The sequence below is a fragment of the Cryptomeria japonica genome, chromosome 2, assembly GCF_030272615.1.
Source record: "Cryptomeria japonica chromosome 2, Sugi_1.0, whole genome shotgun sequence".
Taxonomy (NCBI): domain Eukaryota; kingdom Viridiplantae; phylum Streptophyta; class Pinopsida; order Cupressales; family Cupressaceae; genus Cryptomeria; species Cryptomeria japonica.
In genome coordinates, this window is record NC_081406.1 from 108,829,393 (window position 1) to 108,847,984 (window position 18,592).

The 18,592-nt window shown below is 35.8% G+C and overlaps 1 protein-coding gene across 2 annotated transcripts in view; it reads right to left on the minus strand.

Annotated features, from left to right (window-relative positions):
- Nucleotides 1–212: 212 nt before the first annotated feature.
- LOC131054253 (CRM-domain containing factor CFM3, chloroplastic/mitochondrial) overlaps nucleotides 213–18,592 on the minus strand; it is a 44,225-nt gene continuing 25,845 nt past the window's right edge. Inside the window, exons 4-10 of one of the 2 annotated variants that reach the window (XM_057988727.2) lie at nucleotides 17,407–17,745; nucleotides 17,037–17,193; nucleotides 16,627–16,919; nucleotides 16,372–16,431; nucleotides 16,001–16,087; nucleotides 15,719–15,887; nucleotides 213–344 (exon numbers count right to left, since the gene is read on the minus strand). In XM_057988727.2, coding sequence (XP_057844710.2) covers nucleotides 274–344; nucleotides 15,719–15,887; nucleotides 16,001–16,087; nucleotides 16,372–16,431; nucleotides 16,627–16,919; nucleotides 17,037–17,193; nucleotides 17,407–17,745 — 1,176 coding nt within the window. In that variant the 3' untranslated portion in view covers nucleotides 213–273. Of the gene's footprint in view, nucleotides 345–15,126; nucleotides 15,559–15,718; nucleotides 15,888–16,000; nucleotides 16,088–16,371; nucleotides 16,432–16,626; nucleotides 16,920–17,036; nucleotides 17,194–17,406; nucleotides 17,746–18,592 lie in introns of those variants that run through there. The other variant, XM_057988728.2, reaches the window with a different exon arrangement.

The following is an 18,592-nucleotide window of genomic DNA, read 5'->3' on the forward strand; positions in this document are numbered from 1 at the left end:
TATATAATCCAAGATCAAATGTACAAACTATACATATAAAGTATAATCTAACCATACATGCACATGATATATATAATCCATGATCAAACACAAACTGTAAAAAGTACATAATCTAACATACATACATGAAATATATAATTTGATCAAACACAAACTGTATAAAGTATAATCTAGAAACTTCATACATGCATGAATATATAATATGAAAGTCTAAAATGTACATATATAAAAAGATAAACAAATGAGCTATAAAGTCCAGCAAATCAACATGCATCATGTCGGGCATGAATAGAGCGACCATCTAAGGGAGAGTCCTGGTGAAAGTCTGGATGTCCAATAGACCCCTGCAAAAGTGGAATTTATTTAAATATTAAATATAGATCTCTACACATACATATGTGCATATTTTTAAATATAATCAAAACCGACTAGTTAAATTTAAATTAAACTGTAAATTGTAACACACATACATACATGTACATATATACAAAAAAGCATGACTAACATGTCCACTAACAACCTGTGTAGCATCAAAAGAATATCTCCTACGCACACGCTCAGAGCTCAAGAGTGACATGAGCTAACTGTTATACATATGTACATATATACATGTATTTAAGGATTAGTCCAGGATCAATTTAAATGATACAAGTTATCTTCTATTATTTATTAAATGATCTATATAGATTTATCGTACATTACAACATATACATCTTGTAAAAATTTAAACGCACATGTACATACCTGTGTATCAGGAGTAGGTTGTATAGTCTGATCATGTCCTGTGATCATATCAACCACATCACTTGTGCTTGCATATCTCTCTCTGGTTGTATGTATGACTGAGGAGTGTAAGGGGCTAACTAGATGAATAGGCATTGTGGATGAAGTGTCTAACTGTAGTAGCATATCCATAAACCCAGTATGGCTCAAACCTCGCAGCTGCTCCTCAAATAAATCCAAGCCCTCATATGTGATATGGACCTGATCAGCTCGTATCTCCTCCTCTACAGCAACAGAGTGATCTGTAGGTGGGTTAATACCCAGAGCATGCGTAAAGTGATGAGAATGTTGTGACTGCCTTAGGGTATGCGTCGATGCAGCGGTAGCCTACCCGTCTCTGAGAATCTCCTCTCTAACAGTAGCCAATGGTATCCCAAGTCGAGATGAAATAAAACAATAAGAATGTAGCAGGTCCTCAACTAAATACTGCGACATTTGTACATGTCTACCACCTCCTACTATAGTCGCTACCTCATCTAGGGAGGGGGTCACAGTAGTAATGTATTGATCATCTAAATCTGAAGCCACCCCGTGACTAGAAGATGCATGATATATGGATGATCTCGAACGTGTTCGGCTCATCATATATCTACCCAGCCTGTCAGATGATATGGTGGTTGTTGCTGATGCAATTTGTCCAATCCTATCAATTGCTTCTCTCTAAGAAGTAATCACAACGTGATCTGCTATGGGGGCGAGGGTTGGGACTAATGTCGGAAATCACTCGCCAACAAGGTCCCTGTGTCTAGGCGGAGCTCTATCACGCCTACGATATGCATCTCTATTAGCAGTCCTACCCCTCCCCTGTCCATAATATGTTGGAATATCAAGGTAGTTTGGTTTCATCTGACAATGAACCTCAGCAAATACCTATTGTGCAAAGTATAACAGTATCCAGTCGTTATTAGGATAACGACCATGGGCAGCTAAGAAGCATGGGTAAATCAACGATGCAACCTATGGATCGATACATCTCGTGACCTAATATCCTCTCACCTTACTCTTCTCTTGATACTGTGGAAAACATCTCTCCTTGATGGTCTCCTTCGAGACCACCCTCACCACATTAGCAAAAGAATCACGACCCCTCAGCTCACTCCTCAACTGTCTATTAATATCAGCTATAACCTCAAGTGAAAATGAGGTGTGACTAACTAAGCGGTCCCTCAATGTCCGCAAACTATCAAAAATGGATTCGCATGTACTCTTGTACACGCCATCAATCCATGGGTCATCTATTATGACCCTCAACCTTTGTAGCTCACGGTCACTGTAGTGGAAAATGGTAGCAATATCGGGCAACGGGGGATCCTGGTGTGGAGGATCTATATCATCATGTGGCTCCTGATCAGGAGCCTGTGTGGGTGGATCCTGATCAGGAGCCTGTGCAGGAGGATCCTGATCATGGACTGGATCCTAGGACGCCCTCTATCTAGGTAGGTCATAAAGTTAAAATAAATACGTAAGCACACACACATGAAGTGCATTCAATTTAAAACATTAAAAATTAAAATCAGTTAAATTCTAGAGAGAGAGAGAGAGAGAGAGAGAGATCGTTAATCTTGAGCTCATTAAAAATTAAAATGTACACATGTGAAGTTCTCGCATAATTCATATATATATATATATATATATATATATATATATATATATATACATGAAGTTCTTGCATAATTCAATTTTTTAAATAAATAATTTTAAAGCTCGAGCGAGAGGGAGATCATTATTTAAAAATATATAAATTTATCTATATATAGAGATCGCATACATGTACATTTTAAATTATTAAAACATTAATGAGAGAGATCTAGAGATATCATTTTCATGACAGAGAGAGAGAGAGAGAGATAGAGATAACATTAATTTCAGAGAGAGAGAGTGATCATTAAAGATATATATACATCATGTACTAAATTAAAACATATATAAATTTATCTATATAGATCGCATAGATGCATTTTAAATTATTAAAACATTAATGAGAGAGAGGGAGATCATTTAAATCATGACATCTAGAGAGAGATCTAACATTAATTTCATTGAGAGAGAGAGAGAGAGATCATTAAAGATATATACATATAGATACTAAATTAAAACATTATAAATTTATCTATATAGATCGCATACATACATTTTAAATTATTAAAACATTAATTCAAGAGAGAGAGGGAGATCATTTTCATCACACACACACACAGAGATAACATTAATTTCAGAGAGAGAGAGAGATCATTAAAGATATATACATCATGTACTAAGTTAAAACATAATTTTTAAAAATTAAAACACATGCTAGCTGAGCAAATTAAGGGAAGATAGATTTTATAAGGGGTCATATGCGGTTCTAAGGGGTCACGCATGTGTTAGAACACATGCATGACCCCTTAGGGCCACATATTCTTGACCCCTTAGGACACTAATGTATGTGATCTTAAGGGACCGATATGTCGTACACACTAGGATTTTATAAGGGGTCATATGCGGTTCTAAGGGGTCACACATATGTTACAACATCTACGTGTGACCTCTTAGGACCACATATGACCCTGTAGGACACTATGTGATCCTAAGGGGAATGTTGTATGTGCACTAGGATGTTATAAGGGGTCATATGTGGTCCTAAGGGGTCACGCATGTGTTAGAACACATGCGTGACCCCTTAGAACCACATATTCAACCCCTTGGGACATTGTACATGTGATCTTAAGGGATCGTATGTCGTAGACACTAAGATGTTACAAGGGGTCATATGTGGTCCTAAGGGGTCACACGTGTACAGTGTTAGAACACACATGCATGAACCCTTATGACCACATATGACCCCTTCTAGGACACTATGTGATCCTAAGGGGTACATGTTGTATACAATAGGATGTTATAAGGGGTCATATGTGGTCCTAACGAGTCACACATGTGTGACCCCTTAGGACCACATATGACCCCTTAGGACACTATGTGATGGACTAAGGGGTATGTCATTCACAATAGGATTTTATAAGGGGTCATATGCGGTCCTAAGGGGTCACACATGTGTTAGAACACGTGTGATCCCTTAGGACCGCATATGACCCCTTAGGACACTATGTGATCCCAAGGGGAATGTCGTACACACTAGGATGTTATAAAGGGTCATATGTGGTCCTAAGGGGTCACACATTTATTAACACATGTGTGACCCCTTAGGACCACATATGACCCCTTAGGACACTATGTGATGGACTAAGGGGTATGTCGTACACACTAAGATTTTATAAGGGGTCACATGTGGTCCTAAGGGGTCACGCATGGGTTAGAACACATGCGTGACCCCTTAGGACCACATATGACCCCTTAGGGTCCACTATGTGATCCTCTATGGTCCTAAGGGGACATATAGTGTCGTCAGGGGCATATGTGGTCTTAAGGGGTCCTAAGGGGTCATGTTGTGTGTGTAATAGGATGTGAAAAGGGGTCATGTAGAGGATTTATTTTGTCTAATTTGTTTAAATTTGTTATCTAAGTTTTCTAATGTTTTTTTTTTTTAATTTGAATTTATTAATTTTTCTAACGTTTTAATTTACTATATTTAGTTTTGTAACATTTTTCTAATTTTTTATTTTGCTAATGTTTTTCTTAACATTTTCTAAGTTTTAATTTACTACCTTAGTTTTCTAAGTTTTTCATAACATGTTTTTAAAAAGTTGAAAAAAAAATACATATACAGTTATTTAATTTTAAAAACAAATGAAGTTAAATCAAAACATTAAATTTTCAAACATTTTTCTAAAATGCTGAAAAACAATAAATATACAATTATTTAATTAAAAAAATAAATTAACAAACAAATTATTTATTAATTTTTAAATAAATTTAATTTAAAAAAACATTATTAAACAAAAAAAAAGGTTATTTTGTGCACTTGAAATAATGTAGGTCAAAAGCTAAAAGGTGAGAAGCGTCAGTTGTTGCTGACGTCGGGTTCACTCTAACCCCCTCTAGACATAGAAAACTCCAAACTTGAAAATGACAATTAAATTGTCATTTTTGGTTTATATATAAAATTAAATTAAATTAAAAATTAAAAATGGGTTCGATCGAACCCATGTCCAATGGCAGGTTCGATCGAACCCTATGGGGGGGTTCGCTCGAACACCCTTAGTTCGTTTGAACCCCCAAAAAAGAAAAATTCCCTGCCTCCGCCAATTTTCTTCGTTGGCAAAAGTGGGAACCATTATTGTGGGATAGCCCTCATGTATAGTTAGTTACAACATCACCAACCTAAGAAAGGGCATTATATTTGAAAATCCTCTCATGGTTTTCATCAACTACAGGTTCTCAAAAGATTTTACAAAGTTTCATAATACTGTGTATAATGGAAGGTCATTAATAAACAAATAATTTAACCACATAAGGGCATCAAAATTTAAGAGTTTCATTATAGTGTGAGCTAAGCAAGAGGAAGATCATGTTGCTTTAATTTGTGTTGCACTTTTAGGAGAAATATATCCTTCAACATTTGGTCTAGCTCAAGTGTGCACAAGAAAGAAAATAGAATCTCCCAACCATCAAATCATGCCATTACAATCCCTACGTGAAACACGACAATCGTCGGCATCTGCACTTTTTTTAATCTTTTAAACTTTTAGAAGCTAGCAAATATCTGAAGATTGTCTAAACATTTTTCAATGGTTCAAAGGTTTCAAGAACCTTCCATTGGAGTTTTAGAGGTTCGAGGAATTTGCTAACCTCTCACACTACACTACACTTCATTTCATCTCGTCGATATTTTGGAGCTTTGAGGAATTTGTGAAACTCTAACATTCAACTTCATGTAACTATCTTCAAGAAAGTAATTGGTGTTTCAAAGATTAAAAGAATCTTAGAACCTCTGCATCCCATTTATTTCACCCTATTGTCATTTTGAAGGTTAGAAGAACTTGATAACCTCCAACTTTCACCTATTGGTGAATTGACTAACTCTTGAATCTTGTTGACATTTCCAAGACTTAGGAAACCATTTAACTTGTTAACGACCTCTTCATTATGATTCACTGAAAAGAAAATCGTCAGGGCATCAAAGGTTAGAAGAATTGGCAAACCTCTAACATGGGCTTGTTGACCCATTGGTGAGTTAGAGGACCGAAGAACCTATTGACATAACCTTTAAAAGGATGAATAGTCTTTCAATCTCGAAAAAAGTAAGGATATAATGTCAGGGATCAAGAATGCTTTATGCTTCATGAAAAAAGTAGGCAAATAGGAAGATCTTTGCACCTCTCATTTTGAAAGAAGGATTAAAGAGCCACCTTAACTCTTACCTCAAAGTATGTAGGTAAGGATAAGTCTAAATCCACAAACAAAAATAATAATACAATGCAAAGTGTCGAGGTTCAAGAGTCATGGATACCTCATAACTAATGCCATAAGGATGTGAATAAAGGGATGGGTAAAACTGACTCCAAAAGATAACACAATGAAATGGAGCAAGAATTGGGGATCAAAGATGATTAATAATGTTGGAAAATTGCACACACTTAGAAAATCAAGCATAACACATCCTACACTAAGAAACTTTTTGGACTTATACATTGTCCAACATATGAGGGGCACATGAGGGATGAAAGTAAAACAACACTTAGGAAATATATAACAAAGAGGACCCAAGTAGATATTTCTAATATCAGTTATCTATGATGGGTAAAATGGGGCCTAAATATTCAAAGGGATCTATCGTGACCTAATTCACACATCGCCCCATCACAGATGGGGACCCCCTTTTTTTGCTTTTTAGGTTTTTGTCTTAGCTCTGCATATTCATAAATCTTCATTTTGAGAGACTTTAAGAGTTAGAGTTTTGAGGTCATCCTGAGTCAAATTGAGAAATATCACTCAAAATTGCATTTAAGTGTTGTCAAAGCATTCAGAAGGCCCGAAGGACGAGGATCGCATTTGCTTTGGGTCATTTCTAGCAACCTATTATTTTTAGAATTTTTTTCTTTTTCTACTTTTTTGAAAGTTGCATATGGGTTTTGTTCCTCAAGTCATTTCATTACTACCCATTTTGTCGGAATTTGAAAATCTTGTCTGTAGGTATAAAAAGCAAGGCTTCAAAAAAAAAAATTCTGAGATTAGGGTTTTGTTCTTTAGGTCATTTTGATCCTACCCATGTCTTCATATTTGAAAAATTTTGCTTCTAAGTGTTAAAAGAAAGAGTTTGAATTTTTTTGTTTTTTCTCGAGATTAGGGTTTCGATCCTCATGCCAAATTATTCCTACCCATGTTCTTAGATTTTGAAAATTGTCTTTAAGGGTAAAAAGAAAAATGCAAACCCTAATTAGGGTTTTTGTTCCAGATGAACCAGCAAGGTATGAACATGGCATGAATAATGTTGATCAAGTCAAAAGGAAGGGATTGGAAATGGCACACTGAAAATTTTGCCTAAGTTGAAGAAGTAAAAATGGCAGATAAGTTCTACAACGCTTAAGGTTAGGCAAGTGGAATGGCAGATGATCAATCAAAATCATCCAAGGATGTCAAGTATGGAAGATGTTTAAGCGGGATCAATGTTTGCCAAGGCATAAGAGAGTTGTCCAAGTAAAATTGCTCAACAAATGTTAAACTCCTACCGAGGGTTAACTAATCCATGGAAAGAGTTACTCAAACTCCTACTTAGGGTTAAGCATATTCATACACAAGAATGTCTGACAATCTTCTAAGTGTGCCTCATGTCCAAGCTAAAAATGTCCAATAGATGGCAAACTCCTACCAAGGGTCAACTAACTCATGGCGAAAGTTATTAAACTCCTACTCAAGGTTAAACAAATAAGAAGCCAAGGCGTGAAAATGGCTAAGTGTATGCAACTTTCATCATGTCCAACACCCTCTAAAGCTTGCCTTGTCCTAGGATTGACAAAGTCCGCCTTAATGAAGCATGGCACAAGGAATCTAAAGTTCGCTCAAGAAGACATGTCAAGCATTCTTTAAGGTTCGCCTAAAGTTGACAAAGTTCGCCATAGGAAGGAGGATAAAGCAAATAATAAAAATATGTCCAAACTCTTTCCAAGTTCGCCTAGACAAGGAGACCTTCCAAGATGGCAATAGAATGATGACATGGCATTTCAAAGGGTTTGAAATTGGCAAGTGTGATGACTTGTCATCCAAAGGCAATTAAAGCAATAAAACATGTGACATGTCAAAGACCTTCCTCAAGTTCGAATTCTAGAAGGAGATTAAAACAAATAAAACTTTCTAAAAAGTGATGGAAGCTTCCAAAGATGAAGTTCGAACTTCCTAGAGAAAGAATAAAACAATAAAACTTTCTAATTTTGCAATCATCTTCCAAACTTCCTTCTAGAAGAAAGCAAAGGAGTTTGAACTCCTTAAAGGTGGAATAAAGCATTAAATCATTCCTAAAAATACTTTCTTGTATGCCAAGTAAGAGGTTAAGATAAAGCTTCTAGAAGCCGCCCAAGAAGCTATAAAGATAAGGATTTACAAACACTTCTCTTTGCCAAATTCGAGAAGCATAAGTATGTCTCCAAAAATCGCTAAGGGTGATCAAAGTAAGCAGCTCAAAAACATAAAAGATTACCAAATTCATGCCAAAAACTTATCATATTATCATATTCACCTTGAAGAAGTGAAGCAAATTCAAGAGTTAGAAGGGAATAAGTTCGATATATTCCTCAAATTCCCCATTGGTGACAGTTTGAAGGTGTAGATTTTGCCTTGATCATCTCCAGAAGGAGAAATAAAGCAGGTTCAAGGGTTTGAAAGGGACAATCAAGAAGTTCAAGTTCGCCATTAACAACAGATTGAAGGTTTGTTGATAAAATTCTAAATTCACCATTGATCATCCTTGAATCCGCCTCGGGAGAGAGAATCCAAATTTGCACATAATCTCCTTAGTAATCTTTCAAATTTTCACTTCACCTTGTCCAGAAGACTGTCAGATCCGCCCTTGATAAGTAAGCAAGACAAATTTGAAGGAAGATGCATACCCAAGACTCATCCAAGATCATCATACACAACAAATTGAAGGTTTTCTAAAGATAAAGCGGTCATATCCTATCATATTCTAAGAAATACTTTGACAAACTTCTTGATGATCTTTCAAATATAAAGCAAACTTATGTAAACCATGCCCTGCCAAGAAGAAAGTAATCTAAATTCACATGTCCAAGGATTTGGAAGCCAAACTGAATTGTCCAACTACAGCAATCATGATCAATAAGGTTGAAGATAACAGACTAAGGGTTTGCTAAATATCCTAAGTTCTTAATCATCTCCAAACCCACCTTGGAAGAGAAAGATTGATCAAATTTGATACGCATGTGATGATCTTCCAAGTATGATACAAACTTGTCCAAAGCTTATAAATTCCACCAAGAAAGAAAGCATCCAGAGTTGAAATTTGTCTCACAAAACGTGGCATGGCATGATCCAAGTCTGCCTAGAATAGGACAAATAAAGCATCAAGCAAATCATGATAAAGAGCATGACAAAAGTACAATACAAATTGTCTGATCAATCTTGAAATTTACCATGGATAGAAAACTCCCAAACCCTTCAAATTTCCTAAGCACAAAGGAAGGATGGTTCAAATTTTGTCCAAGCAAGATCAAATGGTCTAATCGTGATCCTAAAACTGCTAATGATTGTCCAAGACATGAGGAACCATGTCTAAATTGAACTCTTATCTGCAGTCAATAAAGATGGCACGAACTAACCAAACCCCTACCTAGGGTAACATATTGAAAGTTTGCCTATAAAGTATGAAGATCAACCAAAGATGATTGACCAAAAAATAAAAAATAAAACTTCCAAATTCTGATCATAGACATGAATTGGCAGGACAAACAAGATCCAAATTCAAGAAAGTTAAAGGAAGGTGATTGTCCAATTGACATGAAGCATGCCAAGACATAGGATGTGCAAATTGAAATAAATTCCTTCCAAAATCACAAACCCTAAGGCATGAAGAAATTGTCCAAACCCTTTTAGTTAATCATAGACTGGCATATTGATTCATCCAGTCATAAATGAAATATGTGAAGATACCTAGCCAAAGAAATAAAATTGAGAACAATTTTGCCATGCCAGAAAGATAATATTCTAATCACAATTCACATAAAATCAGACCAACATGTTGGGAAAAAAAATTGTCACAGGAAATATTTAATTCAAAATTTCTAGAAAGTTCTAGAAGATTTCTGGATAAAATCGTATTTTTGAGAGAAAGAAAGAAAACTTTCCATTTTGGAAAGATTAAAACAAAAAAAATTATTTATAAAAAAAAAACAATAAAACAAATTAAAAACTTCTAAATTTAAGAACCCTAAACTTTATATATTTTCAACCAATTCACTTTCACAATTCATTATTCAGGTTGAAAATTTTGGAGAGCATTGAGGAGAAGTTTTCTCTCAAATTTTATAAATTTTGAATTTTTGAAGAAGAATTGTCCAAAAAAATATTCATCTGAGTGTTGAAAGTCAAGAAATTAAGCACTTTTCTTTGATTTTAAGGCAGATTTTTAGAATCGGAGATAAATTTCAGTCATAATGAGGATTCAAAAACTCAATTTGACTGAATTTTCTCACCATTCTGTCTTATTTTCTCAATTTTTATCAATTTCTTGACCATACCCTTCAAAGACTTAACCTTTTAACAGGCTGAAAGTAAAATTTTCAGAAAAAGAACTTAAAATCAGAATTAAATTCTGAAAATAACATGGAGTTTTCATGTGTTTTTATAGGTAGCAATGAAGTTCGCCAACAAAGGAGTATAGCTAAAGTCCAAAATCAAATCCAAACGGAAGAATATCACTAACACGGACCTTGGACATGTTGATATGGAGGAATTCAAGAAAAGAATGTATGAACGAAAAGAATGTATGGACATGATGGAAACATTCCTACACCTATTGCATGCAAAATGATGCACAATGGAATTGTCCAGGCGGTTGGATTCCCACCAACCAAAGAATGTGTCGAGCTAATAGTTAAATGTGCTTTGCACTATAAAGCACAATCGAGAGAAATCATTGCACCAAATGGAAGAGTCCTAGCAAATCTTTCAAAATTGTCCATCAAAGAGACATTTGGTATATCAAAGCATAGTAAAACCACCTATAAGACTAAGGAGCAAGCCCAGAGGGTCTATGATAGTTAGTCTAAACTTTGTGCTATGAATGTAAACAAGTTTTGGCTTGAGAAGAAAAGACCTCAAGGAAAAGTGTCAAAGTATTTGTTACGTCCATTCTTCAAGGAAGAGTATGGTGATATCATCCTACTATTGAATAGAGTAATGGGCAGCCCTAAGGGTCAGCTATTCGAGACATGGATGTATTATTTCATGGATGAAATCACCTCAGGAACCAAGTTATTCAACTGGTCTCGCATAATTAGCGATAACCTTCATGAACAGTTGATGAACTTGGAAAGGAAAAAGACATTCCACATGAGTTCTTACATAATTTATCTACTGGCTGCAACTTACAAATATTCAAAATTGATTTGTAAAGGCATAGTAGGAGGTGGTGAGAATGAGTTCCGGTCATATGATTGTTATCCTCAGCTACAGCTTAAGGACAAAAGTTCTCGAGCCCATGACGCATTCTTGATGTACATCACAAGAACACTGCAAGGAGGTACCCACAATAGACTTTCTCATGAATCGAAAAGTCTAATCAGAAAGTACGGATCCTGGTTTATCCAGTTTCCACAATTTACTTATATCAAAATCCAAAGTTTCACTGGTTGTCCTTACCAATTGCCAATCTACCCAACTAATAGGATGGTCCTGTTGGAAGTTCTCAGACAGTTGGAAACATATTAGAGCTTCAAAAGAGTAAGATAGAAGGCAGCCATATCTTTCTCATTCTTCATTGGAAATATGGAAGAATCTTGTTCAACTGTGCAGGCAACTGAGAGTGCCAGGCTAGAGATGCAGTGGTATCCTTTCACATTCTACCAATCCAAAACCAATTATGATCCTCACAATAACATCAGATCAGTGAAAGAGGAAAGATTCAGACATAAAGTAGATATAGAAGATTTATGGGCAAATGTTGTTGATGAGTATGAAATCAAGAAAAGGTTATACTCCAGGCTATCAATAAATTTCATCAAAGAGAGTCAACCTTTTCTCATACCAAATCAATTAGAAGATAGTGGAGAGCATACTCAACCTGGCTTTGATGAACATGCACCTCTTCCTCCTATCAAATGGTCGGCACCAGAGCATACAGACTTGACCACCTTGATGCGGTCATTAATGACATATAAAAAGTGGTGGGTTAATCAACAGTGTCACAGGCTGAAGCAAAAGAATATAAATTTGACTTATAATCTGATGGGAGTAGCAGAAGGATATTCCTCAAATGAAGAAGCAACACAAAATGTCATACCAAGCGAGAGTGCTAAAAGGAAGGGGAAGGCAGCTGAGAATGAAGAACCCGCTCAAAAGAAGCAAAGGATAGAACCATCTCATTCCACCAGATCAAGGAATGAGAAATACATATTAAATGTTGATGAATCATTCGCTGAAATAGAAATTCCTTCTTCAATTCATGAGGAAAATGAAGAATTAGTCCATCAAGAAGATGAACGGCCACCATCTCCTACTCGCACAAAAATCCTAGAATCAAAGCATGACACAAATATTGAAGAGGAAGAGTTTCAAGAAGGGATGATTTCTGCTCTTCGGGGTATTGCACATGATATAGAAACAAAAGATGACCAAGAGCTAGAGGGCACTGAGCAGCCCATTGTTCCTGAATGGCTGAGGGAGAGAATTGAAGATGAACACACCAGTAGTAGAAGAACAAGAAGAGGATGGCATGGCAGATTTCTTGGCCAGATTAGAGCAAATTGATGTGAAGAAACTAGCCAAGATATTTTCTACCATCCAGAGAGATGAGACAGGCAACCGCACAGTGCAGATAGATGTGCCTAAGGTGAACAAAGCAAAGGGAGACATTGCTCCTCATGAGTATGAGATCACCACTTTTGACTTAGGCCCAAGCACAAAGTCCCAAGTAAAAGAGGACTTAGACAATTCAGTTGCATCCATGAAGGCAAAACTAGATGAGGAGACAGAAAAGAAAAATGAACATAAGAGAGAAGTTGAGCGCTTGAAATAATATATTTGGCAGTTGACTACTACGCCACTTAATCAAGCCAATCCAAAGGTTTTCTCACTTTTGGATTCACAACAGGCAATCAAAAGTTCTAAGGAAGATGCAGTAACAGCCAGAGAAACTAGAGATTGGATAGAAAGTATAAAAGAAAAAGCAGCCGAGTTCATAGAAAGAATCTCATCACCATATGATCAAACTTCTTCTTTGCTTTCCAGGATTGAGAATATGGCAGAAATGGGGTTGATTTCAAGGATGTCCAGAATAGAATCATACCATCCCTTAGAGAACTGAAAGGAATTTTATCTCAAGAGTTGGTTGATCAGAAGATAATTGAAGCAAGGGCTGCCTATGACTTCCATAGTCGGCATTGGACTTTGGTTGCACATAATGAGGTCTTGGAGAAGGTGAAAGATGATGTTGATAGAATAGGAGGACAAATAAAGGCAATTCAGGACAAGATCTTCCTTGTAGTTGCAAAAATGATTGGGAAAGAGTCCATCTGAGAGATAGATATGTAGTTGGAGAATTTGAAGGCTAGAGTTCAAAACATCTTCTTTGCCATCACAGGACCAGTCTCGAAGAATAATTTGGCTAAGGCGTCAAACCTCATCTCCATTAAAGATGTCTTTCACAAACAGGAATTGGACTAGAAGATCACTTTTGCTCTATGTGCAGACAACTTGGAAGGGTTAGAATTCAGGATCAACATGTTGCCACATGTCACCATGGAGGAAGTGGACCAAATTGTGTCCAAATTCATTGAATATCAGAAGAAAGGAATAAAATCTTAAAAAATAACATCTTCTGCCACTTCTCTCTTGAAGTTGATCTTGAATTTTAGTTTAGAAACTTTATCTAGGGATAGGTTGTTTAGATCTCAACCGTCGATTTTAGATTGATCTCGGCCGTTTATTTTGCTTTCAAAAACTATATATAAACTCCCATTCTCTCATTTCATTCTCTGGTGGAGAAATTTATGAAATTGTTGCATAGAGCTATTTGAGAAATTAAAAATTCATTATCAATATTGTTTTGAAATCTTTTTATTGCTAAATGGTTACGTGGTTGCATATTCCTTTCAACACTTGGATTAAATTTGTTTAAGAAATTTGTTTTCAAGTTGTTAAATGAATAATAGATCTAATAGTATTGATTGGTGAAAGCTTTCTCATACTTTTGTTGGATGGATGATTTCCTTTCAATGTGTAAAGTTAGCCTGAGCTTTTAATATGGATGTTTAACTTCTACTTGGAATGATATTGTTCAATTGTTGGTATTCCTTCTAAGTGTGAAAATATTAGCATAATCTTAGGAGATTGCACTCGCTTTGCGTAGTTGTGTGGTGAAACAAAGAGTCGTTAACAGTTTCACCTAGTCTTTACCGTCTCTTGAGTTCATAGGCATAGCTTAGTAGTATAGAATCCCTAAACCCTCATCTTTCTATCTTTTTTTGAAGTCCTAAATCAAAAAATCAAAAAACATAGAGCATAAATTGTCAAATCTGCCTAAGTTCAACCTGTGGATGATACTAGTTGATAAGCATAAGTCCCCCTTGAGATTATTAGCATACACTACCCGAAGGGCTATCCAACTAAAGTCACTCATTCACACATATAGACCTTGGAGTCGCCTTGTGGTCTTTCTCGCAATCTTGGCACAAGTAGTGATTTTGTTCAAGAGAGGATATAGTATCCTTGTGGTATTTTATTCTAATATTTGGTAGATGATAAAACAGACACCAACAGGATCATGTTCGGTAGATGATAAAACAGACACCAATAGGATCAAAACTCAAGCCCAATTTGGATATAGTCAAATTTGGAATCAATAAAGTCATTTGCGAATTGTATTTGAATTTTGAAAATTATATAAATATATTGATATTCAGCATTTTTATTGTTCAATGCAATATGTTTAGCATTTCAAAGTTTGATTTAATATTCCTTACACACTTGTTTTTTGTTTTAATATCTAATTATTCACGTGATATATAAATTCCCCCCATTATCCCCAAAACAAAGCCCTTGGTCACCCTATCCCCAAGACTCATCCGTCCATTCCATCCTGAGACTTTGTGGAACTATGAAAAAGAACCACGGTCAGGGACATTCTACATGCACGTTTACCATGCACTTGCATAACATGATCACAAGTCATAATAATCGGATGCAACAACAGGCTGTCAAGGACTTGAGTAACCGACTCAAAGATAAGATAGAAAGTTGAACTGAATGGAATATCTTATAGATGCCAATTATGATTAACCAAGATTGGACCTTCTGTCATTCTTAAGGCCCAAGCACAGAAACCCTCATTTTGCAACAGATGTTACAACTAGCACACTGCTAATGTGGCCAAAACAAGACCATTCTCAGTAGCAGGTTGTTTAATTGATAATTTGAATGTCCTTGTGCTACCAAATTCGAGTACAAATCCCACAAAGAAACCATGGTTGTATAGATTCCACAGAATGCCAAAATCTTTGGATCATTCAAAACTATCCCCTGATTATCTTCACAAAAATCTCTTATTGAAAGAATTCCCACACTGAAAGACCAGATTCTATTCCTTCTCAATACCTTTGGTTCCTTCAATTTAAGGATCGAAACAAGCTTTATAACTTTACTTCAATCACTTCTCTCCACTGATTCATCCTGGATTATGTGGACAAATATATTTTTGAGAACTCAATCAGAATATAGCTATCCTCAAATTTCATAATACAAGCTCAGCTAGGAATACCAACTAAGCCTTTCAAAACATTGATCATTCTCATCATGCTATTTCTTAATTTTGAAAGGTCTTTGCTCTTACCACTAAAGATTGGATCGAACTCTTTGCTCATATGGTCCTGTAATCCAGTCTCAGGCTCAGATTTTTGGACTGCCTCAACTGCATCCATCTCTGAGTCATGTCCAGAAGATGTATCTTCATTTTCACTGTAACTGTAAAAATGTTCGCTGTCTGACTCTTCATCATCAGTCTGCATGGCAACAAAACAAAATAACTTTTGTTAGAAACATTTGGCCTTCCATGTTGGTAGTTAAAGACAGAAATTGTTAATAATTCTATTACTAAATTTTACTCAATCCAAACCTCTAAAAATGTATAAGAGTATTCAGTTTCCAGTTCTGAGTTTGAATCTGGAGCATGTGTACCCTCATCCACATAATCTGCCTTGTTCTGAAGATAAAAAGGAAACACAAATATGTTAAATGTCGTTATCTCAAAAACAGTAAGCAGAAAATCTATTAAAATCGATTCCCATATAACACCTTCAATGTTCACTTACCCAATTCATCAGCAGGCTTACAATGAATGCTAAAATTGGTGCATAAGCACTCTAATTTATTATACAATGGATAAAGCTAATACAATTGCTAGAGCACCCATCTAAACCAGTTATGGTCAAGAATTTATATAGATTTTAAAACAAATATTGAGAAGCCAGATAGAAAGAAACATACGAGGTCCAGCTTCAACTGTTTTATGTTCTGCTCCAGCTGGTATATGTGAAAACTCAATGACTGAAAATTTGTCCACATGAGACAATGCTAATCAATAATAGACAAATATATTTATATGAACAGTAGCAAGAACAGAGACCACGACTTCATATAATAACTGTTTCAGTTTCCCATGTGAATTCAAGTAAATAAATCCTAAATTGACCCTTAAAAAATAACCGCACAAAAGCTTGTGTCAAAGAATATAAAAGAGACCTCTTTCCGTTGGTTCTCGAGTGAGCGTTTTAATGCTTTTCTCTTGTTTAGGAGGTTTTGTGGCCTCAAATTAGTTGGACGCTGATAATTCTTCCCACGGTAAAATATCATAGCATAACCCTTGGATACTCTCTCAACTGTTACTAATATTCCCCCACTTTCAGCCTCCAAGGTTCTTGCTATGTCTTCAATACATGCGAAACTGTTTCCTTTTGAAATAATTTTCACCAATTCTCTATGCTTCCAATGCAAGTGCATATTTTCAACTACACCGTCAAAAACTCCCCGCCTCCCTGGAACAGACCAGAACAGATTTTCACAATGTAGTGATGATTCTATCTGAAATTAGTGCTATTGATTGCAACAAAATGACTCAAGCTACCTACATTTCTAATCCAAACAGGACTCACCAAGAGGTAAAAATGCATTCATTCTCAGGCCAAGTCTGCGAAACATAAACCTTTCTTCATTTGTTATTGTTTCTCGATCTTCTGGTGGTTCAGCAGGTGACAAAAATGCTTCTAATTTAGATAATTCCTTCTCTGCTTTCTGCTTCTTTAGTTGGGCCTGTTAACCAAAAGTTGGAGTAAATGTACAAAGATATTCTCAAGAATGTCCTCAATCTTAAATGAAGCATAATGTCTAGGCTCCAACATGAAACATAACTCTGAAGGCATGTGATTTTTTTGACACATGTATTGCCAAAATTAACATAACAGATTTCTGATATTCTATTTTGAGACTCTTAAAAATTGAAGATGATTGTTATACTAAACTTACAATAGCTATCTTCTGCTGAAGCTTCCTTTCTGCTTCAGCCTTCTTGGCCTCAGCAGCTGCTGCCCTTGTCTTCTGTGGATCTTCACATTCTGTCCCCCAGCGTGCTCTGGCCTCTAAGGTTTCAGCCAGTGTACCAGCAAGACTAGTTCCCATATCAGCCCTCGCCTGCACTGCTGCAGCTGCTCTCAACCTTGCATCTTCTTCATCGTCTTGAAAGACCTTTGCCTCTGCTGTTTTTTCTGCTAATACATTGGCAACAAGTGGAGGTAGAAAGTCCTTTCCTCTATAAATTATAATAAAATACTTATTTCTTAAAAGTAGGATGCCTCCTGTAAGTTCCTGCAAATTTAACACAAGAATAAATTTCTAAGTAAATAGCAAATACAATAGAGATTATCCACATAAAATTGCATGTCATACTGACAATCCAATATTCTATCACTTTAAGTTATGAGAACAAGAATAACTAAGAAAAAAGTGACATAGAATGTCTAATCCACAATCAGCCCTATAAGCAACATGGCTGGAGTGTGAGGAATTTGGGAGTAATTCGTACGTTGAAAGAAAACTCTATACTAATAGTATTATTCAGAATTTAGCAGAAGTCACGTTAGCAGCAGGAGCATTTTAAATGTAATATCTGCCATGCATATGGTTGTTCCAAATAAAATATGCCAACTTAAGATGATGATCAACTAAATGATGTCTTTCTCAGGAACAGATCCCTTGACCTGAAGCTCCTAGAGAGAAACAAGAAGGAAAGAAAATATTAAGACTGAAAGTGTCAGCATATGAAATTTAAAGCTAGTAAGCCTCTTCCTGAACATTTCACACTTTTCAGAATTTTCAGGATAAAGCTCAGAAATATTTTACAAATCATATGTTCCATAACAAGAATTAGTACCATGATTTTTTATTGAGGGAACAAAGATGAATCACTACATGGTAATCTTTCCCCTGTTTGAAACAATGAAGGCATCCATGCAATTTTTTAAACAAGGCAAAAAATATTTTTGAACAGCGAGCATAACAATAAGGGACTTAGTTTTAATGTATATAAGGATGAATTAGCAATGATTAAAAGACACGGCTCCCTTTCACTGGGGATAAGAAAGGTTCAGCTAGAACCATGTTATTGCCAAACTGATATTAACCATTGGGAATTTTGCACATTAGTTATCTAGGA